Raw genomic sequence first — 27,535 nt, 5'->3', positions numbered from 1 at the left:
CTGTCTTTGCTACTTTCTACTTTCCTGGAACAGATATAAATGTTACACAAGAAGATTTCTGGTTCCTGCCTCCAAAAAATGCCTTGGAAGTTTTACTTGAAGTAAAGTCTTGAAGGACCAAGACCAAGTCTATAAAAAGGAGTGGCTACCTCCAGCAACCTGCAGGCACGTTTCTACACAAGTGCACCTGAAAAAGCACATATTTTGCTGCCGTCAGAGCAATTCACCCAGCACTGATGCAACCACCATAGAACTGAAAATATTCCTCCCTTCTCCGGTATATCAGATATCATCACTGTTGCTGCATTCAAGATCGAAACTGGGCAAGACTTCTCTTTAAACACACGAAAGTACTTTACAAAACAGATTCAGATGTTTCTGGACAGTCTCTTAGTGCTTCCGATGCACATTTCTGCTTTGTTTGGAATTAACTGACCCAGGTGAGGGCTGTTCCCTCCATGGCTACAACAGAAGACAGCATTCCAAGTCTGATGGAGTCTTGCCTCCAGCATACCGTCAAGATAAAAATACAGCTAGACGTGTAGAACTCAGCTTAAGTTATTGAGTTTAAAAACTCAATTTTAAAATTAAAAGTGAGTTTAGCAGTGCAAAAACACTCTTTTACTCCATCTGCAGCAGGGATCACAAAAATTACAACGATTCCAACCCTCACCTCAATAGGTGTTGAAGTTGGGAAGTTAATCCTTCCCTTATTGGGATCTACGACACAAATGTCTCAATAACAGCAGGGCAGGGAGAAGGTACTGCCCCCCTCCAAAGGAAGAAAATGCTGTCAGACTGAAGGAAACACTGGTCCGCTGATGCAGGTAATTTCCTTCTCTAAAAAGGGAATTGCCTTGCATACTCTTAAGGCTGCGTTTCAGTGAATGCTTTTCCTGCACACACTTTCAGTGAAATAAGAAAAAAAAAAAAAAAAAAAGGTTGCAGTGAGACTCCTAATTCAAAGGAAGAGCAAAGAATCATAACTGCTAATACTACAATGGCCATGATAGCTATCCCTCTGCAGTGCCAGTTTGGCTCTATGAGCCACTCCTCCAGCAGTATAATGCCCTTGGCCCCAAACCAGTAGGTAAGTGTACAAGATATACACCAAGTAGCACATATTACTATCAAGCAAACAATATTTGCTCACTTTAAATTCAAGATTTATGCTACAGCTTAGAACTGTTGATTGATTGCACAAGCAGAGTCAATAAAAAGAATCAATATAAGATGCTCTCCCGAAACGCACAAGGAATAGAGGGGAAAAGACTTCAAAGCAGCAGCAAGTGTTTTGGTGTAACAACACACACACTTGTATATTCACAGATTCTCTCTAGTCACTTGTGGCCTCAGAGAATTAGCAAGCAGGTCTCTACTCTGATAAAGGAACCTACATTTCCCTACCCCAAAAAGGGCTTGCTGGAAAGCTGGCCAGCCTTTTCGAGCAAAAGACAGATTCCACTTCCCATATTTTACCCCCGTCTGAGGCTGCCGGCCCCGCTGCCAGCAACCCAGAGCACAGCAGCACTCCACACACACTCCGTTTCCTCACAGGCAAAACACCAGAACCACTGTGGAACGTGCCACGAAGGAAGGCAGCTTGACACTGCAGAAAGCAGAAAATCCCGTCTTGTCTCCGAGTGTTTGATCTAGAAAACCTGCATGGTCTTGGGGAGGTACCTTATCTTATGGATAATACTCCTGCTTTTTTTTTTTTTTTTTCTCCTTTACTTTAGACAAAGAAATTGAAGTTAAACTAGCTGTGCAGCATTTTGAATACTTTGAGCACTTCATAACTTTCCTATTAGTCACCCAAACCCTGGCAGCTTTAAGGAATCCAATAAAAAGGAACCTCAATATTAACTACATCATGTTTAGTTTTCAAGTGTTTTAAATCAAGCTTACAGTCCATGAAGTTTTTTCCCAAGCCTTAATAGCTCATTAAATCCTGTTTCAACTGTGGCTTGTTCCAGGTGAAGAGAGGGCACCTTACCTCTGCAGAAGGGGAGAGGAAAATCCCAGGAGGCACTGTTTTCTGAATTGGCATGGCACGTGAGCAACGCGTGTCCTTCCAAAAAGAAGCCGGGGTTGCAGCTGTATCTCACTTTGTCCCCGATGCTGAAGGTTGTCCCTTGCTGAATCCCGTTCTGCAGCCTTCCCGGGTTTCCGCAGGTGTGACTTGGTAGAACTGTCAAAGAAAGTTGCTTCTGGTTAGGGACAGAGCATTGGGACAGAGCTGCCAGGTGAGGAACTCAGAGGGAAGGCTCAACTCAAAGCAAATGAATCGCTTAAAATGTAAAGAGCAAATAACCACCAAATTTACCCTACTGGACTGCCCCGAAATTCGTTAGGCCAGTTACAGTTAAGTGCCATTTCTACAGAGTATATATAAAAAAGCAAAAATCACTCCCCGAGGTATTGAATCAGAAACAAGATCCACTCTTTCCTGACCAGTTTTACCAGTTTTTAAACCGAAGCATCCCTCTTTCCTACGCTCCCCTACAGTTCTCCTGAACACGACTGCAGCTGATCAGAACCCAGGGATTACATTCCCATCTGAACTAACATTTCTCAGCAGACCTTCGCCGGGCATCTCAAAGGCCCCTGCCACGTACGCGGAGTTGTGTTATCCCTCCGAACCACACAGAAGACAGCAAAACCTGTAATTAGCAACTATCGCCTAGACAAAAAGAGCAACGTTTCAGCCCACCGGGATTTATCCTTCCTTGCACTGTGTGTTTAATCCAGATTTCACACATCTGCATCAAACCAGACTCTGAACAATACTGTTAACCCCAGCTCCACTGAAGGCAAAATACAGTCCCACAAGTTTGCAACAGAAACAAGGATACTTGAATATAAAATGGAAAAGTTGCAGCTAAAATGCTCGTAAATCCTTACCCAATGCCTCTGTACAGCAGTTTCAAAGAATTTAAATAAAACTCCACCGGTTCCCATAAACCCCTCCAAAAACATCCACTCAAATCACGGGTTTAGAGCTCAATATAAAACCCAGTGAAGACAACCAAGACTGAGGAATGACTTAATCAAATTTGAATCAGGCCCTTGTGCAGTATCTTGTATTATAGTTTTTTCATTAAGGCTGAAACATCAGAGGAAGGAAAACATGGTCATTCAAAACTGAGTGATGGTTTATCATTGGAAACAATTTTGTCTGGGGCATGAACAAAACCAGATTAATTTCTACAAGCAAAGGGAGGTTTAGTCTGCAGCTCTGCCAAGGAAAAGAGGAAGATTAAAAGGAAAATGATATGCTAGTATACATGGAATACAGCAGAACAGAACACAAAACGGTGTAAGCACGTGAAATGAAACACAAATCCCTAACGCTCACCAAGGCAAAGATGCTCAGTCTGTCCTGCCGCGGGACAGCGCTTCCAGGGCAGGATTTGACCCTTCCCTGCCCTGCCTCCAGCACGGGCCTCCTGCCCCCGTGGAGCAGAGCACGGACGTGCGAGGAGGGCTCTGCACAGCAGGCACTATCCCTCACAGCCAGGGAAATGAAAGACTAATCTGTAATGAATATAGGATTAGTCTTCCCGCATCCAGACCGACCACCTTGTTTTCTAGTTAACCCAGTTCCAGATTAAATGCAACCTTTCCACCTTAAACTTGATTCATTTTAATGGCACGTACACCTCGACTGCTGCACTGCTTCAGCTTCTTTTTTTTTTTTTTTTTCCCCTGCTGTGACTTCAAGCTCTGGCCACATCTGTGTGCAGAGGAGCAGCCCCTCCGGCAGCCCCAGAAGAGCAGCCAGCACCCCGGGGACCCCACGCAGCAGTGGGGGGGGGGGGCAGGTACCAGCTCTGACAGGCAAGATTTCTTCCCCTTGCTCCCTCCCACAAAATACTATTTATATCCTTCCACAAAGTGCCTGGAGCTGGGAAGTTCAGCAGCAACTTACACATAGAAATATTCATGACCATGCAGGTTTTGTAAGTAGGGCGGGGGCTATCAAATACATCAGATGGGCTAAAAAGCAGTGTAGAACTAATGTTTCATATTCTGTAATGATCCTCAAAACCCCAATTTAATTAAATTATCAATGTCACTTTTTTTAAAAAAATGAACCCATTCCTACTTTTATGCTTCCATCCTTTAAAATTAATGACTAGAACTTTGCTATAAATAAAAATCTATCATTTTTAAAAGTCAATCTCTAAGACTAGCTGCTCTCTACTTAATGAACTGTGAAGAATCAGACAACCTTAACCTGCACTGTACCTTAAAATCATACCTGAAAAACAGGATCTCATTTAAAAATTCTGCTTCGTTTGGCTGCCTTAACTAATATCTTGCTACAGGACGGACAATGCACATATGCTTTTGGGGGGAGGCAACATTAACTCCTTGATCACTTTGGAGTCAGTTGGGATTGCTGCAGGAACTGATAAGTATTGATTATTTTGAATTGAAGAAAAAAAAGAAAAAAAAACAACCAACAAAACAACCACACTAATGCACACCTGCAGCAGAAAAACACTTCGAATTGCTGCCTCATGGAGCAAAAGATCTGCTTCCAAAGAGCCTGGTGCTACACCCAGAGCTGGGTTTGGCATAAGCAGCATCGCTGCCCGGAGGAGGATCTGCTGTCAGTCACGCCCAAGAGGCACTTGTGCAGAAGATGATTTTGGTCAGCCCGAGCCGAAGCAGCACATCTTCCACCACAGAGGGCGGGAGAAGAGTCAAAAGAGACTGTGAGCGTGCTTCCCAAGAAAGCCCAGCTTCACAAAACCCTGGCAGCAGATTGCACGCGGGGTCCGAACGGCGGGAGCGCAGAGTCTGGAGATGTTGCAAGCCCCCGACTGCTTCTCTCGGCCCCGTGCCTTTGTTTCGCTGCTGAGTGTGACTCCTGGAGCTGGTGTAGCAACTGCTTTCACAGCAATGGATTTGTGATTCTGCTCCCAACGTTCCCAAGAAGAGATAATATTATTGCTCATACTTGGCTGCCTCTAACAGCCAGACTCTCTGATTGCTTGAGAGATTAATAGAACTGTATTATTTACATCAGATGTCGCACAGAATAATATTATTAAAGCTTTGTCTTACCCATTTACCAATTCCACTGTAGATTAGTAGCATGGATTTTTTTTTTTTCCTCCCTATAAAAGCTTTGTTCCAAGCAATCAACATAATATTTTCCAGTGATTGTATGGAAATGAATGCAGCCACAGACCAGATTTGTACATATGAATAGAAGGTCCTGTTAGTCATTTTGTAGCTAAGCCTGCTTCTTTCCATGATGAATTTAGAGCAGTTTATTTTATTTGTCTTGATTTGAACAGCTGCCAAAGCGTTATCTTATTTTATGACAGAGGAAAGGAAATAGGATTATTTTATTGCAGTTGCACCTGGAGAGCTCCTCAACACACCTCAGACATCACTGTTCCAGGCACTATTCAGATATACTGCCCTGGAGACCTCACTCCCCGAGATGACACAGTAAAGAAACCATAATCATGGTGTTAACTGCCAGCAGAGACATCAGACCAGAACCTCTGGAGAGGAGACTGGGTGAGAAGGACAACTGGTTTAGGAGTTAGCATGAGATAGGATGATCTGAGAACAAGACAGAAATGGCACCTTCTCAGCAAGAAAACTACGAAGTGTCAGGACATGGAAAACATCCGTCAGGAATAAACCCACCAAACCTGGAACTCTCCCACCTTCTGCAGTTTTCAATCTATCCTTCAAATCCACTTACTGTCAAAGAGAAACCTGTAGGGCCCGAGGCAATCTCTGCTCAATTCAACTCCCTTCTGCTCCAAGCTTTCTCTGCTTTTTTTGTTGTCTCTTGCCATTCTGTTTGGGCCCATTTTGTCCCATCCTTCGGAAACTGCACAGGCTCCATCCATCTAAGACCTTGGGTGCTACTCAGCTTTTACAGAACAATGAAGATGCTTCCTCCCTCATGGAGCCAGATCTGACAGGGCAAGACCAGAGGTTTCTCAGATTTCACAGTCTGTTGCTTGAAAATGAACCGAACAAATCAGAAATGGAAACAATAGATTGGAGACGTTTCCACCATCCACTCCTGTGAGCTGCCAGAGAGCAGCTACAGAGATATCAGAACTGCTGATCTGCATCAGAAGCTTCATACCATTCACTGACTAATTTTTACCCTTTTCAACAGGCTCGCCAGGCTGTTCCCCACTTTTCTCATCCCCTTGCCCAGGATCGCTACACTGGAAGTTTTCAAGATCAGTAGCTCTCAAATCCTAGTACTTGTCAAGCAGTGTCTCCTTGTTCCAGTTCATTTGAAATTAATTAGTAGTTTTTAAGAAATTAGATGTGACTCAAGACATCCTTGGACAGCATCTCACCATCAGAATGCATTCAGCCTAATTACATCAGCCTTTCCTAAAACCCCATGGCTCTTTTCGTCAGGAGAAAATGAAAAGAAAAAAAAAAAAAAAAAAAAAGCTGGGAGATGCTTCTCTTCCTGCTCATCCCATTGATACATTTCAGCTACTTTACCAATTCAGGTACTTTCAAACAAAGCAAATTCAAATCCATCCCTAAGCTTGCTCACCATCCCGAAGAGAAATCTTCCCCATCTCCTATTCAAATTAATCTTCAGCTCCATTTTCTCTGTTTATATTGTTCGAATATAAAATAACCCCAACATTTAATACATCTAGATACTGCATTCCAGTCTATTACCCTATTTACATAGCTAAGAGAAGCATTTTTATTGCTTGAATTATCTGTGGTGGTTTACGACAGATATTTCAACGCTATCATTGTTCTAACCTTGAAATCTTATCAAGGAGTGTAACTTTTATGATATGAGGCCATACATTATCTCCTCATTCCCAACTAATTTTCATTCCTAATAAAAAAGAAAAGAAAGCAAGCAAGCCATGCCACAACAGGCACTTATAGCTCCTGCATACAGTTATTACAGCAGGAATAATTTATAAATCCCAATGAAAGGATGCTACATAGACCAAACGAAATAACAAAATCATTGACCTAAACTACTCGGCTCAGTCATCACTGCATACTCCTTCCCAAACGAATCTTAATTATGCTCTTTTAACCCTTCTTGCCATTTTCCTGCACTTGCTGAATCTACTGGGAGTTGGAAGTCGAGACATCCAAGGGAATCAACTGAAAGGTGTCTTCTGCTAGACCCAGGGCAGAGCAGCATTTCGCTCCGAAGACGACCTGCACTGTATTTGTTACCTTCCTAGAGTTTCAAAGAGAGAAACAGATTCTTTATGGAGAATATTTCTAAGAATTCCATCACAGTTTCAAAAATTAACCGAAACACCTATGCACAACACGGACAGCACACCTTGGGCCAGCACACAGGTGAGCTCTAGTGGGAGGGGGAGATCCACGCAGACCAATTCCCTCCCCCTCTTCGTCCGTAACTTTTGGGCCAAGTACCACAGGGATACTCCACGACTCTCTAACATCTTTCACCACTGTTTCAGAGCAATCTGTTTTAGTTCAGAAGAGTTTTAACCTTCAGAATAAGTGTCCAGCGTGTGCTAGAGAAAAGGAAATAAATGCTATCTTTTTCATTTCATTTTATCCTTTTTTATGTCATGATTCATTTCCAGTACAGCCAACAGAGATAAAGCTAAATGGAAACTATTTTTTCCCTCTAATATTTCTTTGTTCACTAAAAACCAGCCAGATAGTTACTTTTGGATAATAACAGACCAGAATGGTTCATCATTCATCTTCTTTGTGGTAGTAGTTCTAGGGCTTTTTTGGAAATCCATTTTCAGTTTTCAATTTACCTTCCTGCAACGTGCTACAGCAACTTCAGTGCATCTTCCAAGAGCACCACGCAAGCTGAGAGAGGATTACTTTAGATTTGATTTAGTCATCCCAGTACAGAAATAGCAAAAGATTCAAATCATGAAAGCAGTAAGATCATGGGAGATAAGGCAACAATCCTGCGTATCTTCAGAGATGCAGTGAGCAGGGATCCCTAACTTTTGGGACTTTATGCTACTCATTAGTTAGACTTTCAAATAAGCGTTGTTACTTGCTGAGCACCCTAGAGGAAGCCTGGCTAGAATGAAGATAGAGATACTGAAGCCTGGCTACAGAAGTCCTTTCCTGGGCCCTGAAAAGCAATGTCATGCCAGCAGATACTTCGACATCAGCAGAAGCTTCGTTTCCAGAAGCAGTGCTCCTCACGCGCCATCCCAACCTGGGATGCTCTCCTGCATCAGGAGCTTAATCAGCGAGGCACTTGAGATTGTGCTTATCTTTGTGAACATGCTCTAGTCCTGCTGCTTTTCAGTGCAACGACACTTGAACACCAGCTTAATACAAAGTATGTGGTTAAGTGTTTTGCGTAGCAGGAATGGATTTAAGTGTATGTTTAAAGGCTTCATTGAACTGGCATTTAACAGCTGCAGAGTAACTTGAAAAAAATTCCCCAGGGAAGAGGGTGGTTCTACATTTGTTTTCTCTCTTCCTCGCTGAACTAAGGTTAACCATTCCAAGGGAACAAAGACCTGCATCTTTTTGTAACATAAAAGACAAGCCAAGAAAAGCAATACTGCAGCGGTTATCAGCACCAGAAGACAACTGCAGGAACCAAACGAAAGTAGAATTAAAACTGCAGCCCCTGAGAGTTCAGCTGCCATATCAGATTAAGCACCTCACTCCGTTGTAGACATCAGGACCGAAAGCCAAGGTGTCAGTGTGGAAAAAAAAAAAAAGGTGTCAGATCTAGAAACCCAGATTTGAACTGATTCTATCTAGACACTGGGTGCCAGTGTTGATCCGCTCTGCGTTTTGCTGGAGAGTGTCCCTGGACAGGGAACGCTCTTTGTTCTGTTAAAAAAAGCCACTTCCAACTTTAGAGACCACATTGTTCATCTGCTTATTGATCTTCTCTAGCTATTGGCTGATTACCCAGAAACAGAGATTGTAGCCAGCTACATCTGTTTTAATAAATATTTCACAGCAGAGGAAGGGCGTTCGCCACAACATATCATTCCTAGTTTTTGCAGCCGCTTCTGGGGAGCAGGGGGTATCTGAGGGCAGGGCGGCAGCAGCCCCTGTTGAGGATGGAGCCGCTGGGCACCCAGCAGTGTTGGTGCTCCTGAGGTCTTGCTGCAGCACCGTGTGACCCCCGTGCCCAGGAGCCTTCACGCCAGCAGCACAGGCAGCTCCATTTCCTTTCTACTAGTGGCTTCCACACATCCTTGTACTCCTCACTCCCGGCTTCCAGAAGCCTTTGGAGGGGCAGCGGGGGATCACACACACCACCCTCCTGCTCGGGCAGCAGCCCACCATCCTCCCAAGCAAGACAGACTGAGTTTGCTCACAGTGGGACTGAGGTTAAACCATGAATAACCCATTCCCTCAGGGGTGGGGCCAGAAAGTCCCATAATTCACAGCTTTCAGCTTCCACTCAAGCTACATCAGGTCTGGCTAGTTTGTCTTCATTTTTCAACCGCCCTGATAATTTACTCCCCTCTTAGAGTTATCTTTTCTGTAGCTTCTTTAGGAAGCTTGGCTACTCGATACCACACGATGGCCAATACTATTGACGTAACTAACTGGGACATCAACCTTACAGAGCAGTACATCAACTAATCAGTGATATCACACAGTTTGTGAGGGAATGGCCTTGAGAACAGGAAAGGTGAAACATTATACTGTTGAGTAGAACAGTCAATAGTAAAAGCAAGGAGGAACGCTGAGCTCAGAGTGCAGACACTTCATATCAATAACCAAAAAGAAAATACATTTCAAGGATGGTGCCATGAGAGAGTTCACTGAGCTGCTGCAGCAATTAGCAAGTCTTCTGCTTGCGGCACTAGAGATTCATTATTAATCCGCGGTCATAACTGATCAAAAAAATCTAAAAGGTAATTCTACCCTCCTCACTGAAAACAAAGCTGAAACGATCTAATTATGTCATAAAAATATGCCTAGAGCTCAGTCCTATTTCCTAAATTCACAGGTGCCTATCCTGCAAATTCTGCCACAAGCGTAATTTTGCAAGCTACGCAATAACATGCACTCATCTCGGAGAACAAGTTTTGAGCCCCACGTGGGATGTCCCCGATGCCTGAGTATATCCAGAAGCAAGAGCTTATTCTGGTTTCAAGGACCTTACGCTGCTTTTAAATCCTTGTCTGTTACTCAGAGGAAGATGTTGTGGATCTGGGTACTCAGACCTGCCCCATCTTTTCTTTTACACATCTGATTTTCAAACATCCTATTTAATGGACATTAAAAGCACATTTATGTAAGTTAAGCTTAAGGCAGGCAGGGAAGGTGAAAGGGGAAGTGCCCGTAAGACTAGTTTAAAAAAAAGAATAGAAAGGCAACAGTCAAAAACATAACTTGAGAGTTCAGAGTGAATGTCAAGAAAATACCCTTCGGTAGAAGGGAAGCAGAACATGCTAACAGGCTTCCCAGAGACTGCAGAATCGCTGTCCTTGGAGATCCTTCAAGCTCCAAACAAAAGCACAGATGACCTGATCTAGCGTTGGTCACCACTCCTGCTTGGGGGGGGGGGGGGGGGTCTGCAGCAGAGCCCTCCTGCAGTCCCGGGGTGGCTGCAAACAGGAGAGCACCCGCTGCTTCCAGACCCGCCGGCCCATCGCACCTTAACAAATAACCATGCCCTGCATTCCTCACACCTGGTTTTCGTTGAGTGACATGAAGACCAGCCACTTGAAGCAAACATCTTCAATTTCAGTCGGAAAAGACCTTGTCTGTCGCTCCTGAGCTTGAAGGACGTGGGTGCAATTCCACATGGCTTTCAGCCGAGACCTGGCCGAGCTCACTCTGCACCTCTCCTGTGCTGCCAGGCCAGTTTAAGACAGGCCCTGCAGGACTCTTGCAGCCTGCCTGCCAGTGTGGATTACCCATTGTCCACTTTAGAGACCTCTGCACTGACATACATATTGGAGAGGGAGGGAGAAACATCCAGTCACCCACTCAGCGCTTCCACAACTAGAGTGGCTGCTGGCCACCCTTCATAAGCGAAAAAATCTTGAGAGCTGTTACCACAACCATTAGCACGAGCACACAGCTCCAGTTCTCCCAAACAAAACCCATCTTCTGGTTGAAGAAAACAAAAGGGGGGATGCAGGGAAACCTGGAGAGACCACCCAACACACAGTGAATGGGCCTGTCCATCCATTTTACTCACCAGCAAAACAGAAGAAATTCACCTCATTCACTCTTCTCTTCCCAGACAAGATACTGTGAAGCTTTACTCAAAGGTTAGGTCTGTATCTATCCAGAAATGCTCATTTCAGTTCTAACTAGAAGAGTACAATGGTCCAGGTACTTCATGGACACCTTAAATATACCAGGAATTGATGCAAAGAGATGCTACAAATGAAAAATCCATATATACATGTTACAAGAAAGACATCTATTGTATAAATATTGTCATGGAAACAGGATACAGATTTGCTTTAAAGGACACTTGGAGACCATTAATGGAAAGAGAAAGGTGTGGGATTGAACCTAGAAGATACCTCAAGATCTCAGAACCAGCCTGAATCTTGTTCCACTACATGAGGGAAACCTAAGCGTTGCTTAAATTTCGTATCACTAATATTAAAGCTGAATGTTTTGGCTTTGATAACACAACTCTACACTGAGAAAGATCACATTGAAAGAGTTCAAATGTAACCACAAAAATACCATGTTCGGTCCCCACATGCAAATAACAAGGAGGAAAAAAGGTGCACTCCACTGAGCATTCAACATGAAACAGCTCAAAAAGAATTTCTTCCAGTTCCATTTCTTTCCCTGCTGCTTGAATTACACTACTTATATGCAGCACAAGTCTACTCTTCCTGAGGGCAAAGATGCAAACCCTACGTGAACTTCAGACAGAGAGTAGGGGAAGTAGAGCACTCACCTACCCACCCTGGCATTCTCTACTGCAGGTGCTCAGAGGAAGACGGAAGAACAAGATCTGTTTATTACAGACAATTTCCTTAACCTGTCTACAACAGAAGAGAAAAATACCCAGCTTTTGTGACTACCAGTTTATGCCTTGAACATTTCCTATTATGAAAACACTAAATCTTAATCGAAACAGTCTTCAGCTCCTGAACCCTTCAAACAGCCAAAGCATGGAAGTTCAACCCCTTCAACTCTCACACTGGAAAGAAGAATATACACAGCACCTGTTTGACACGTAATTCAATCTAAAATCAGTCAAAGCTCTTTGCTCTGGAGCTATGCATCAGGCACTCAGAGGGAAAATGCGAGGAAGTCAAAGCAATGCTTGAGCGGAAAAAAAAACCAGGGCCCATTGTAAAATATAAACTAGAGAAGGTAACACGTACACCTCATACCCAGCAATAGCTCACTAAAGCTTGTAAGAGATTCATGCAGTGGATTTTTCTGTGACGGCCACCACAGTCTTCACTATACTAGCTGAGCCGAAACAGGTATTTTTAGACCAAAACCCTTTATGAGCTGTTCATCTTATTACTGCTTCATTCCATTCATTATATTTTTAATCATGTCCAAACAACTGAGCTATTAAATAAATTCCAAAGCAGCACAGCAGGCGGTGGCTTATGCAAGCTGAAGATCAGAGCAGTAGGAGAGAAAGGCTACTTTGGTTGGAGATTAAACCTTCCCATTCTTACAAAGCACAAAGCAGCTGCTGGACTCGAGTGCCGCACATTCAGGATTACGGCCATTTCTCAGTCCTGTCTCCTGCTGACATCATAAAAGACGTTCAGGATATGATTTACTTTATAGAAGTTACAGGCATCCCACAAAGGAGGGAGAAAGTTATATAAGTAACCTTTCAGTAATGAACTCCCCACTGCAAACGCTTTTGTCAGCCTCCACTAGAGCATCTTTTAAGTGCAGATTTGTACCCGGTAACACTTGATGCTTTCCAGACAGCTTCAGCATCTTGTAAACAGTGTTGAAATAAGAGACTCCACACTGCCGTGACCACAAGAGAGATGCTGTACTGCACATCTTCCCTCCCTTACAACGGAGTAATTGGAAAACTTTTAGTGATGTTTGAAGACATCCACCCACCTGCTTCTGTAAACGCTGAAAGGTTTTACTGAAATCAGGGAAGCTGTTGTGCCACGAGTCAGGAGGAAACCAACATCACACATTAGAAGACCAGAAAGAAACTGCTACCGTCCTACAGCACATTTCCTTCCAGCTTCATGAGGCAATTCCCACGGAGGCAAAAGATGCATCTCCCTTCTTATGAACCCTGGTATTTTGGGAAGGCAGCCCCCGGAGCAAGGCTTACAGCCTGTGACAGTACCAATCCATCACGGCTTGTCTTGTTCCATGGTTACCAACAGAGACCTACGTATGGATTAAACAACTAAAGAATAAAGGGAAAAAAAAGGCATTTCATAAGCAAGGATAAGCATACTTTCTCAGTTAGAGGATTACACCTGCCATTCAACCTCATCTCACCTCAATTTCTCATCTTTCAAAGACAAATTAACGCTATTCGTTCTTAACGAGTTTTTGCTCCACAGGCTAGCCGAGCACTTTCACCCAATAACCCCCACCCTCCTTCCCAAATCACTGTACCCAAATTCTTCCGAAAAAGACCATTTCCACCAGATAAACTAAGTCCTATCAGATCTTTGCCTCCAATCAGAAAATCCATTCTCTTGATCAAAGGCTTCAAACCTCACCCAACTCACAATTTTTCCTCAACTCCTCTCACTCCCCCCAGTCCCCGCTGCTGCCAAAGCAGCTTCTTGCTGGTCCCACTGAGGAGCTCCAAGGAGATCTGGAACCAGAATAAGTTGCCCCAGCAGGGGTTGGCCCATCGTCCCTCGAGGGGTTGGCACAGGCGGACGAGCAGTCAGTTTTGCTCTTGCTAGGATTACAGATTCCTGTCCGGTTGAATTCCAGCCATGACAAAGTTTACTAGCACTGGAAAGCAACCCGAGGCTCCAGTGAAATTGGATATATTCCACAGTACAGAGACATAACAGAAAGCTTAACAACATGTGGCATTTCTATAATATTTTATATGTTCAAAGCATCATTTAGGCATTACCTGCGGCTCAGGGGACTGGTCAGCCAGGCTAGAAATCTATTTAGCATTAGTTCTCATGGGATTTCTGATAATGGATTTTTCACTTGTGCCAGAAATGCCATAAAAATAGATCTGTTAGGGGGTATCACAGCCTGTACGCTTTCATTGCAACCTACAGTCTCAAAAGAGTAACACCACACTTTTTCAAGCTCTAAAAAGTTTTCATTTTAATTTCATTTCTAAACAAAAGATTGTTATAGTCCTTTTTTTTTTTTTTTTTTTTTTTTTTTTTTTTTTTATCCAAGTCACTTGTTTACTTTCAGCACTATAGCCTGAAACAAAAAATTTCCGGGGAGAATTAATGGCTATCATTTCTGTACACTCAAGCTGCACCAGGCGTCGCTGTGTTTTGGTCCAATGCACTTTCAGCAACATAGATTTTTCTGTACAATATAAAAATTACAGCTAGTTTGCCCACTGAGAATCTGCTCATACATAATTACATAGCTGGAACAAGAAAACTAACTTCCATTAAGTTTTTGTTTCCACTGACTTTCTTACCTACCAGTCACCTGAGGCTTCCAGCTCAGGAGAACACCAACATGCACGTGCCATCGTTAAGAGAACAACAGATGAAGATGCTCCAAGATGGTTTAGGATACATCAAGAAAGCACGGATGGACAACTTGGTCATGTATTCACAACAGAGCACAACTGCTAATGAGATTACTATAAGGAATATGCTAGCACAAACTCATTTTCCACCCACTATACGTTCCTGCAAGGCTGGTCTAATTTTATAGGATGAGAGGTTGCGTGGGAGGAACAGGATAAAAGCCAGATCAATGCTTTTAAGACATTTTAATAAGCATAAAGGTTCCACTGTGTTAGTTTACCGAATAAAAAAAAAAAACAAAACCATAACAAAATGTCTGGAAATTCAATTTTGGGAGAGTCTGGGACCTGGATCACCATCCAGGACACTCTGAAAAACGTACATACAACAATTTCTGACAGCACGTAGAACAAACTGTTCTCTTTTCTACAGACCTACAGGATAATTTTGGAATCACCTTTATGTCACTTCTATGAGGACTATCAAAACTCTTGTGCTTCAAACACAGTCTGTTTTCTTAGCAGTGAGTGGGGCTTACGTAATTTTTAATATAAAATAAGAATTCAACTTGATGCCAAACTACAGGATCTATTCTATTAAAATACAGGATAATTCCAAACATGAAGCACGAGCACTAAAGTGATTAGTCTGCAGGAGGTGAAAATTCATGGAATTTAATGACACAGCACTGAAAAGAAAACTCCAGCAGTGAGTGCTCAGGCTGAGCCAAAAAAGCTAACGGTCTAAAAAGGATAGCAGGGTCAGGAGAAGGCTGAACCATGGCATGTTCCCACATTCAGAAGATAAATGGACAGACGTTTGCATCTTCGACTACAGATGGTCTGCAACTGAACACGCAGTCATCTAACAACCTATCGCCTCAGCTTACCGAGAGCTAAGTACAAATGGAAAGAAAAGCAAGAGTACAAAAATATTCCTGCAAGTTTTCTTCTTCCGTAAGGCCAAGGAAAAACCATCACGCAATTAAAGTGCTCTTCATCAAACAAGTAGGAGATAACCATTTTCACATGTGCATCTCAGGGCACAGAGAAAAGTTATGAATCCTGGAACACGAGAAGTCTACTCGTTACATTTCAGATGTTACATGGTACACAAATGAGCATTTGAAAGACTAATCTTCTTAAGAACCATTAGAAAAAAAAAAATAAGAAGGAAAAAATGCTCAGAAACTAGCCACTTCTTGCAGCAATAAGCTGCTGGAACCCATGTTTTTATGCTTTTTATACCCATCCTCTTTCTTTTCTTCAGCTTTTATGCTAAGCTGAAAATACCCAGCCATCCCATCCCTACTGTTTATGGAAGTAACGACAGAACTGCCAAATTCCCCACCCTCCATTCTCAATTGCTTATTATCAAGAATGGAGGCCACAATATTGAAGCATCAATGCGTATTTATATCTCTTTGGCAGAAGGATCTATTTTGAATGAATGAGCTCATATTTTCCCCAGTCTGAAATGTACTAATGGCATGGGATCCGTCATCTGGATTCAGTATTTCCCAATACAGAAATACCTGGATATGAAAATCTGACCCATCAGAGACGACACAAACATGATTTACACCAACGTTATAAAACACTTCTCATAGCTAAAACTGTAAATGCCTTTAGAAATCTCAATACAAGTTGTGCACTGTTTTGGCCTTGAAAGCAGTTGAAAGATTAGGAAGAAATAACTAGAACCTCTGTGGAAAAAACCAAACAAACCAACCAGCAATGAAAATGAACAGCAAAGGAGTTCAGTGCATCTCCTCAGTGCACGCTCAGCAGTTGACTCCGCGCTGAACCCTGCCAAAGACCCGCTGGATGGTGCCTCTCCACTGCAAGAGCAGAACAGCTCGGTAGCTGTGAGGCTCCTCCTAGCTGGAAAAAAACTAGAAGGCTAATTAGAACAACTGTACCCGAAGTGTTATGAAAACAGTCCGAGTGAATCCTTTGAGTGAAAGGTATTTTAAAAGACCTCGTCTGTCAAGCAGCTGTGGCCAGGGCAGAGGAGAGAAGCAAAGAGGGTTAAGACAAACCGTTCAGTTATATCCTTACAGAGGAGATCTCTCACTGTGAAATTTCCAAGATAAAGCGTAGCACAGCGCTTCCCTGGGGGCAGAAAGCAGTCACTGTGACTTTATCAAGTAACTAGTTATAATTTTCATGCAAATAACACGAATAATCAAATGACTATCACAGCTGTGTCAGCCTGAAGAAAATAACATCTCTGAGCTGATCAAAGCAAGCAGATGACCTCACAGAAAGCACATTCAAGATGTTATCCGTCCTTCTGCAACTCGTTTACTTTGGTGTGAGCAGCAGAAATATAAAAAAAAAATAATACCTCTCAGATTGCTTGTAAGTGCATGGGGTGAGACTACCGCGGGCTGTGCACACCAACAGCCTTCCATGAGCGCACGTGACATTTTACTGGTCGGTATTCAAGGGGTCACGTGCATCTGTATCTACTTCTGATTAATTTTTACTCAGTCTTTGCCAGCACAGAAACACAAGCAAAATGCATTTGCTCCCTCTCAAGGCAAAGCACCAGACAAGGAATGGATGGAGCTGTTGAACAAATAAAAAGATCAAATCATCAGGGAGATCTTTCCAGTGGTTTTTGGCATTTGGTTGGGGTCTTTTGTTTTTTTTGTTTGGTTTTTTTTTTTTTTCTTCCAAAGCAGAGGTGGTTTCTTGTCTCCTCTGACTGTCAAGCCTCAGGAGAGCATCACACAAATCTGAGACGTCAGCTTCATCTTTCCAAACTGGTCATTGCCGCCGCGTTTTGGTTGGGTGCGTTGTTAACGTACAACTCACAGGACATGAATTATCTTTTACACCACCTAATCCCTGTTAAATTTAGTTGAAAGACTGGGTTAAAAAATTAATAGTCTACACACACAGGGCATAATTGCATTCCTCACGTCTTTCAGAAACCAATCTAAACACAACATGATGAATTTTATGACTGGGATACTCAGACACAGCCAATAAAAAACTTACACTTAAGGAAATAAATGCCTTTAAGGAACACATTTTGCTTTCTATCTATCGCATAAATTCAAGGTCATACACTTAACTTACAAACTAAATTATTTATCTTATAATTAAGTTTATACAGTATATTACAGCACTGGGCAGGGCCTGTGATGATGCAAAGCAGGAACTTCAACTGAAATCATCCCTTTTGACCAGCTACAGTTGGCGTAATTATGTTCACTGCCCAAAAAAAAAAAAAAAGGTTTTCTAAATGCATCCTCTTTACCGAGAGGTAACTGGACAGCCAGTAATTTGATGTTAAAAGGTTCAGGATGCACAGAGATGTGCCTGTAAATTGACTCTGGGCAGTTCTCAGAAAAAGTTGTATCTGCTTTCACACGATCTGTGTGAGGACGTTCAGCACTAACATCATTTATCTTTCCATAAAGTCTGGAGAAAATATGTGCAATATTTTATATTAGAACCCAATCTAATTCTCCTTTAAGAGATGTTCAGTTTCATTCCTTTCAAGTGGGCATTGGTCATATCAGACCAACATATCTAATAATTAAGCACCATTAAGTAATTAAAGTTTTTGCAGTAAAAATGCAGAATTACTAGACAATCATTAGGGATTAAATACTCGCAGTACAAAAGAGAATGTGTAAAAGCCAATTTTCAGGAACAAATTGGAACCTGTTGCAGTTTTCTATGTGAAATTGGTGGGAGCAGACTGTTTACATCAAATTTTATTCTTTTCGCTGAGCTTTTCATTTTTCCACCAAGAGTATTTCTCACTGACCAGAGTTATCAAGCAAATGAAACGTGTTGAATAACTTTCCCTAAATCTTTGCATCTGTAGCACGCTTAGTTCAGCTTTTCCATTTTATTTTAACTGCTGGACTGCCTGTGATTTTGAACCAGGCCTTACTATCCTCTAGAGAAAGAATGCACTTCCCGAGGCTTGGTACAGCTCAGCTACAAAGAAACGTGGGTCAGATCTATTAGTACTTCCACAAGGTGAAAAGAAAGCCAGGTCGTATTTATTTTTCTCCACATTTCAGAGACTGTGGATTGACAGGACCTATTCTTATGAATAATAATAATATCACTGAGCCTTTCTGTGCTTGAATAATCATTGTTTTTTTCCTCTCTAATAACATGATAGGGTTTATATGGAAGACTCAAGAGCATAAAGCCATAGTGACCTTCCCCCCCCGCCCCGAGAAGCAGCTGCTCAAAGTGACAGCTGATAAAAAAAAAAAAAAAAAAAAACAAACACCAGAGCAACTGAGATAATGCTCCAGCCATTTCATCTTCAGACACATCAGCCCATAATAATCAGAACGATAACAACAAACTCAGACTGATGACACTCCTCCTCCCCCCCGATTCTCCCCCTTCTTTAAAGAGCATTTTATCTCGCCATTTCTAATACTTGGGGAAAGAACCAATTTGCACTTTCTGCGCTGGTTACGGGCTCCGAGACTCCCCGAACACAGCCCCAACCACCCTGAACACTGAATCATCTCTGATCTGGATGGCAAAGCAGATAACCATGTAAAACTACATTTTCATCCAGATATTGACAGTGTCACAGGCTCTGTTTCCTTCCACCTCCCTAAAATTGCTGTTAATAGTCTCCTCACACAGCACCAGCTCATGTTCTGAATGAAGCATCGCTGCTTTTGCTCAGCCTCAAATATCTGTATGTGGCATTTTCCAGACACACGCACTGCAAAAGCACATTCAAGTAAACGTCTTTTCTCCTACCCATTTTTCAGATATGATAATGAATAGCGAGAATTGTAAAGGCAGTTGATACTTAGGGCACAAAGAAAATATTAGAACCGGAGAAAAATCTTCTTACACACGCACGTGCCCCCTTTCTGTGTATATACAGGAAGCTGAACCATTCTTAACATAGCTTGTATCTGCATCAACAGCTTTTGTACAGTGCAATACAAAACATACTGCTGTTAGTCAAGGAACAGAAAAATTAGTATAACAGAAGCAAAGAGCTCTGTACGTGAAGCACTACAGCTGTTGGAGAGCCCTAGCAGGGCCTGAGAACAGCGTTTCAAGGTAAAACCCAAAGTAACTGCCCAGCATCCTTCAATACACAAAGTTTTTCTGAGGTTAGCTGCATCACTCTGTGCTTGACTATGATTCGGGGACTCACTAACAAAACTCAATTTATGCAAATCACAGAGAATAAAGCAGAGTGGAGCAGTGAAGGACTTCTTGCCACCCTGATCCCTTAACATGCATCATGGGCACAACTACAACTTTATTTTTCCTTTAACCTATATTCAGTTTTCCCGACTGAATTCGGAGTGCCTCAGCTGAAGTAACCAATATGTTCCAGCAAAGAGAAGTCCCGTGCTGTGAGATTTTAAACTTACTAATTTCACTTGAGCACCAGCTGCACGAAAGGACGTGTTCTGGAGGAGGAGGGACTTTTTTTTTTTTTTTTTTTTAACATCCTAAATGGCTGACAGCTAACCACGCTGCTTTCTACAAAATATTATTCAAAGAGAGAATGCATGGAAATCAGAGACACACAGATCATCATGTAGCATGCGCATTCACTTCTGGAAGCGAAGATCAAGTTAATTAAATACTCATTTAATTTGAATTAAGATAGATTCACTCTACTTGAGCTGATCAAAAGCCTAAACCAAAAGGTATACTGCACGGAGTAGTAGCCTTTTGTTATTTAAGCTTTCTGAAGATGCATTAACTGTGCAGTCTCATACATACACAGAGGCCTTTTCCGTATCGTCTGGTGTAGCTCTCAACGTCTCTGCTCTCCAGAGGCACGCAGGTGGCTGGACAATGGGAGAACCCCGTCCTGCTCCTCAGAGGGCAGGACAAGCACTTAAAGGCTCTTCAGACGCACGAGAGACGCCTGTGTGACACCACGCGGTTCTGTGCACACGGGAGTGACAAAGACCAAAGAAAAGGATTCAGAGAAGGAGGTAAGAGGCGAGCACAGAGAAGTACAAGGCTAAGAGTCACCCCCACTCCTACTCAGTGTCGGGGCAAGAGCGGAGCTGACGGAGCCCTGAACACTGACCTCCTTGGGTTCAATCAGTCCCTCATCTAAAACACGAGGCTTTCTGCTGAACATAGCTCAGCCCTGTGAAGACCCAGAGCCAACGCTCCTGTCCCCTCCACGCACCACCCCTCCTGCTGGCCTGTGTCCCCATCACCCCAGGAGGGCCGGGACCTTCCGCTTGTTCTGTTCTTCCAAGAAGCCCCCAAGAGGCACGAGCAGTGCAAAACTGCAGTTACAGACTGAGCAGGGCTCCTCCAGTGAGGGGAGCCCCAAACTGCTCGGGAGTTACTTACTGATTTACAGCCAGGTTCTATTGAAGAGATGACATTTTAATCTCAAAACCAGAAAGAAATACCACTGGGTGAAGAGAAGGGGAAGGAATTACCATTCAGGCCAGGTGGATTTGAATGGATTGAGAGGAGACGTCTCACAGGAGCTTAGATCCAATCAGCACGTGTCAGAGGACTTCGTGGGACAGGTTTTCTGTGACTTAGTCAAGCAGGCTGCCTCTTGGTGCCTCTGCAATCTCCTTTCGATGTCCCAGCTACCACTGCCGTGAAGGGTAAGGCCGGTTCACAAGCCACTGAAGGCAAAGCTGGTGAGCCAAACCACTTGCTCTTTTTCCTGCAGCAATTGCCTTGCCTACATAATCCAAAGTCAACCAGCCTCCTACTAATGGAGAAACTGGAGCTTAGGCTAATTATTCCTACCTAAATTGCTGCACATAGACAGCTGCAGTCTGTATTTTCAGCAATCCATACACGCAATTTCCTCTAAAGTATAGCTGATCTGTGTATCAGCTGCAAGATTTATTTATGTGCCTAAATCAAGATGTAGACACTCAAAGACATACCCCACTAAAGAAAAAAAAAAAAAAAATAGACCACTGAAAGCAGTTTACTATGATGAGGATTCCTGCAGAAGTCCCAGCTATTTCAAGACATGCACAAGGACCAGCCCCACTGTTCCTTTCTTCACACACAGACACAAACTGATAAATTTTATAACTATTAGATAAGTGACCTCTAAAACTGCATTTGTGAATCCTGTGGCGCAAGAAGCATTTTCCAGGCTGGTGGATTTCTACAGGCAGCTCCAGGATTGAACAAATATTCAAACCTCTGGTCACATCAGAAGACCGGAACAATAAAACTTGTAGTTATAAATAGCTCTCTCCTCTGCCAAGGTGCACAGAGTTCTGTACTACATCCTAGAAGCAAATTAAAACATAATAAAAATAATTAAACATAACCACCTCTTGGAATGCAAACAGAGAAATATACAGTAAGGAACCCTGACATCAAGAATACAGAAACTGGCTCAGCTGGTGACTGTGGACCCTTGGAAATCTCATTCTACAGAGGGAACACAGGATGGACCAACGATTAAGATCAGAGATTCGGATCCAGGGCAGGTCACTCACCACAACACCTTCCCAACAGGGAAATGAAAGCCCAGATTGCAGATTTTCAAAGTCAACAGAATTTCAACGGCAGCTGATTTGGAAGACAAACTGACCAAAAACCTCCTTAACGCTTGCTATAATTCGGAGACACCTCAGTCAGTTCTGACTATGAAGAGAAACTCCACAATTTTTGAGAAGATCTTTCTTAATTCTTACAACCTTGACCCATTGATAAGATACAACAGGAAAACTACACATGGAGTTAGAGAAAAAATAAAGAATAGCAGCTGCATTAGTAGCAACAAGGGTTTTTTTCAGAGATGTGACACTATCTTCAGTATCTCACCTTCCTTTTTATAGCTACCACGGTTGTACCTGCTCGAGCACATTGTGCATGTGTAAGGATCAAATGGTAATGAAGGACGGACAAGCCTTTTAACCAAATTGGCTTGGCACTAAGTCCGCAATTTTCGCACAGCTCATTAGTGGTGACTTTTTATGGAAATGTATGCTGAAACAAAACCAAATGCATCTAACAACTACATGTTCTGCAAATAGATTCCTTGATTGAAAAGAAATGTCCCTCTATTATATGCGGAAGAAAAAAAAGGAGCAAGAAGGGAGAAAAAACGGAGGTTTTAGGAAAGAACCACAACAATGAGAATCCTTCATAAAGTACTTTTGCACGGCTGTGCCAAGACTTCGGGTATTGATTTTCAACACCTTTCACCTGTCCAGACACAGACGGTAACTCGCAGGTCAGACACGTACATCTCAAGCACAAAGAGCCCTCCACTTCCAATGCCACGAAAGCAGAAGCAACAGTAAAATCTCGTAAATTCTTCAGTGTTTTCTGCTCTACTCCCACAGGCTCGTCTCTGAAACGGGCCGATCACCGAGCAGCTGGACCGCGAGGGCAGCACAGTGGGACCCCGACGAAAAAGTGTCCCCGTATTGTAGCTGAGCAAGTGTCACTTGATGTTTGTTTAAATGCTTAATACTGGATCCTATTTGCAGAGCATTAGCATTCCTGCTTTCCTGCATCTGCACTGATTGATCTCATTTGCATATGCAAATCAAATGCCAGTATGAGACACTTAATATTCCGTCAACTTCATTTAGCGCTGCAGCAACATGGGTCAATATCTCTCTCCATCCTCTAGTACGTGGGAGGGGAGGGTTCTAGCTGAGTCAGCAAATGCTCATGAGCTTTGCTGCTTTCAAGTCTTAAAATCAATTAGTAGTATATTAAGGCAGACTTGCTAGGAGCTCATTTAAGTAATAAAAATCTTTTGTATAGCTAAAAAGAAAAAGAATAGGAAGGTTGACTCTTCCTTCCCCAGGGAGCTGTTTTAATCTGAAGTCGTAACGGAGAGCAACGCGCCTGCCACAACGGTTCCCGAAACGGGGACCCGCGCCGCCGGGGCGGGAAAAAGAGGGAAAGTTGTAAGGATAGCTGAAAAACACACAGTCTTTCGTACAACACCCTCCTCTGAACACCACTAACACACACAGACAGCGAGAGGAATTCAGAGCAGCACATCCAGAGCCACCAACCCTCTGCCCTTGCGTTCATGACGCGAATCCCGCGCTGCCGCGGCACCTCTCGCACCGACGCTCAGAGCAGTGACTCCAGGCTGCCACCGCACGAGACACCCCAGCGAGCAGCACAGGCTCTCCAGCACTAACACCCCAAGCTTCTGGGAACGAGCAGTGCCACGAGAAGTTGCCGGCAATCAAATGGTCCAACAAAACCCCAACCTGCAGCCTCCTCGCTGCTGGGCATCAATCTGCCTACAGCATCTCTGCCGAAACCCAAACCCACAGGCTCTGGGTAAATCTCCCCACACCCTGATGGGTGCTCAGCACCAGCACCGCTCTGGAATTATGTGACTGCACCAAGAAGACCGGCTGAAATCAGAGCACACGGAGTTTACACCGGCTGGGCGCCCGGCCCCGCGCCGCTGTCAGTCACGGGCTGACACCACGGACGAGACAAGTGATTGAAATGGAGCTTTTAAGTTATTTCCCCTCACTCAGATGCAGCTTCTGCAAGTCACCAGGGCCCAGAGCTTGCCGCTGTCTTAAGCCAATGCTACAAACAGTACCAGTCACACAAGCACTTGACCTTGAGCACTGAGAGACTCACATCATTCAAAGCCAAACTGCACCTCAGCTGGCAACGGAGCTAATTTCAGCTTCAAGCACCAGGAGGTATTTGCACCTGAACACTCCCCCCCACCTGAAGAAGTGCCCATTCACACAAGGGCAAGTGTCCCCAGCCACACTTCCCAGTAAAACACCGCGGCCAGCACAGCTAATTACATTTATTTCATCATCTTCTCATCGAGATTTTTGTTTTACGAGTGCCTGTCTACCCGACGTAGCATCAAGCTCAGAAAAACCCCGCAAGGGGCAAACACCTAGCTTGTTTGTTTGATTTTACTTCAGCACATTCATTGGCCATCATCTGCAAGTATCAGACTGAGCAGCACTTACACCGGTTCCTGCCAAGGCTGTGAAAAATAATTGAGTCACCACTGTTATGCCAATTTGCCATTCATTTCCCTTTCAAGGCTGAAATGCCACTGATAACTGGAATATGCTTCTGACAATGAGAACAGTTTCCTCCATGGAACAAAAGGGAGTAAACAGATACAGATAACTGCAAATAAACAGCAAAATAGGGTTTACAACCCAACTTTCAATTTCTCGGGTAGATTTTTACCCTTTAAAAGTTGTTTATAGAACAGTGGCTCTTACCTAAGCTACTATCAAATGCTGTCGTCTTTTTCTTTTTATTATCACAGGCAAAACAGCAAAGGAACACATTTACTGTCAAGCCAACACCGGTTCATCCAGTGCTAGCACTGACCAGCAGCAAAGGGGAACAAGCAGCACTGGCAGGAACTCTGGCTAATTTGGGATATAAAGCCCAGCAGACTGACTTGCACCAGATAGTTTACTATTTTTCCTCATCAAGTTTGCATCCACCACTCCAAACAAGTGACTGAACACAACAGTTGAGTGCAAAACCACTTGTTTCCAATATGCATATGGTACATTAAATGAAACAGTAGTTGCACACTGCAAACAGCTGATGACAAACAGGGACACAGCCACAGAGCTGAGATACTGTGGAAAAATTCCAAAGAGCAGTCATAAAAAAATTCTGAAACCATATGATAGGCAAAACCTATTGCCAACCAAATTTTTTAATTAGGTAGAAAACACTTAATTGGAGACAGAATCAATCCGATGCTATGCTTTAAATCTAATTATAAAACTACTTCTCTTCCAGGCGCTACCCTGTGTAAAACAATCCTGTCACTCAATATTATTGACAATACTGCATTGCCTTACTGCTTATTTGGTATCTCGCTTTATCATGTAGCCCAAATACTAACACCTCGCAAACAAGAATCAAATTAAAACGCACTGTGCTGACTGAATAGCTGCATGTTTCAGCACTGCTTTAACAGCTCGACGAGCGCATTCACGGGCGCCGTGTTATGAACCCTCAAACGAGCGTTGGTGCGCGGCGTCCTCCCGCTCCTCCATGGCAAAACCCTGCCAGATGTTCCAGCACAGAGGAGCAGGAGGCAAAGCTGCTGCAGGGCTACGTTATCCTTTCGCTATTTGCCATTCGACAGTGTCACCGCGTCGCTGCCTCTCCCTCCAGCGAGATCCGAGCTTTCTGCTTCCCCCCCCCGGGTTGATTGCTCCTTGACAGGCTGCGGGGAAAGCAGAAAGGTAACACCTCCACTTGCTCCTATCCCTTCTTTCGGGCACGATGTCCATGACGATCCACCCACACTTTTTTTAATCCCCGCGTATTCAAATGGACCGGGACATTTCAGACACGGGAATATCAACATTCAAACACAATCTGTAGAGTTCTTGCTTTGTGTGCTGGTTTTGGCTGGGATAGAGTTAATTTTCTTCACAGTAGCTGGTATGGGCTATGTGCTGGAAACAGTGTTGACACCACAGGGATGTTCTGGTTCCTGCAGAGCCCCGCTCACACAGAGCCAAGGCCTCTTCTGCCTCTCACCCCGCCAGCGAGGGGGCTGGAGGGCACAAGGAGCTGGGAGGGGGCACAGCGGGCACAGCTGACCCCACCTGACCCCAGGGACATCCCACACCACATGGCCTCACGCTCAGAGCATAGAGCTGGGGGAAGGAGGAGGGAGGGGGGGCTGTTTGGAGCGATGGTGTTTGCCTTGCCAACTCCCCATTACGTGTGACAGAGCCCTGCTTTCCTGGGGACGGCTGAACCCCTGCCCGGGACATGGGGAACGAATCCCTTGCTTTTCTTGGCTTGTGCACGCAGCGTTTGCTTTACCTATTAAACCGTCTTTATTTCAACCCACGCGTTGTCTCACTATTACTCTTCCAATTCTCCCCCCCCCCATCCCGCCACGAGGGAGCGATCAGCTCTGTGGGACTGAGCTGCCCGCTGGGGTTAAACCACAACACTTTGTGTCTGGAACAATCAGTTCTCTCAGAGTCATTTGGAAACATCAGTGTGACTCAAAACAAGGCAACTCACCCACAAACCCGCTAAGATACAAACATGAACAATAAGGTTCAATGCCATTAAGTATTATTAAGAAGTGCGTAAGGCCAGCACAGCCGATTTAAGATCTCAGCTGCCGATCTCTGTGGCTGGTTTGAATGTTCTAAGCAAGTGACTGCAGCAAAAGAAACTAATAAAACAATTTTTGGTACATAGGATTAGACGAGAACTCCTGGGTCATCTACTACTGCCCTCTGCTATTTCATAGCTTCTCCATATGGTGGGCCTACATACAAAATACGGGCAATTTCTCTTCACAGCACTCCATCTAATTTGTAGCTATCAGGATTTCATCTCTTCGGCAAGGTTTTCAGGTTCTGCAGTTCCACAGATGGGAAGTTTCCTAAAATATAAATTAATTACAGCTTTGAACAAATTAACTATCAAAAGAAGAATATGTAATGAGCAGAGAAATCTTCACATTAATTTTTTTATCATCAATTCAACACAATTAATCCATTCAGACTGGAACCATTACTTCGTACCAACAGCACAGACAATGCTGGAGTCCAGGCTGCTGCTCCTGCATGGTGGCACGATGTGGAGCCAGGCTTCCCTGTTTGCAAACAACCTAGAGACAGCTGAACGATGCTGAAAGGAACAAACCTGTTCTGCTGCAGTCATCTGCTGTTAATTAGTTTAAACCGGTAATGAACATCTCAAAGTTACGGTGTTAAAGCCTCATAGAGGCAAAGGGGCATTTTGAACCCACTGTGCTGGCACGTTCGGAGAACCACTGGTTTATGACTTCCCGTGCTGTTCTTCTCCGTAGCTTTATCACTACAAACTGTGAGGGCTACAAACTTTTTTTTTTTTTTTTCCCCATTAAAACTTTAATTCTTGAGGACAGCTCTTTAAGAATGAAAAGTAATA

The 27,535-nt window shown here is 43.6% G+C and overlaps 1 protein-coding gene across 1 annotated transcript in view; it reads right to left on the bottom strand.

Moving 5' to 3' along the window:
• Window positions 1-27,535, bottom strand: part of CSMD2 (CUB and Sushi multiple domains 2) — a 305,387-nt gene that overhangs the window by 224,308 nt on the left and 53,544 nt on the right. Inside the window, exon 4 of the mRNA XM_074925977.1 lies at window positions 1,997-2,191. Within this exon, the coding sequence (XP_074782078.1) occupies window positions 1,997-2,191 (195 nt within the window). The remainder of the gene's footprint in view (window positions 1-1,996; window positions 2,192-27,535) is intronic.

Source organism: Athene noctua, chromosome 24 (genome assembly GCF_965140245.1).
Source record: "Athene noctua chromosome 24, bAthNoc1.hap1.1, whole genome shotgun sequence".
In the NCBI taxonomy this organism is placed as follows: Eukaryota; Metazoa; Chordata; class Aves; order Strigiformes; family Strigidae; genus Athene; species Athene noctua.
This window is presented reverse-complemented; position numbering and strand designations above follow the sequence as displayed.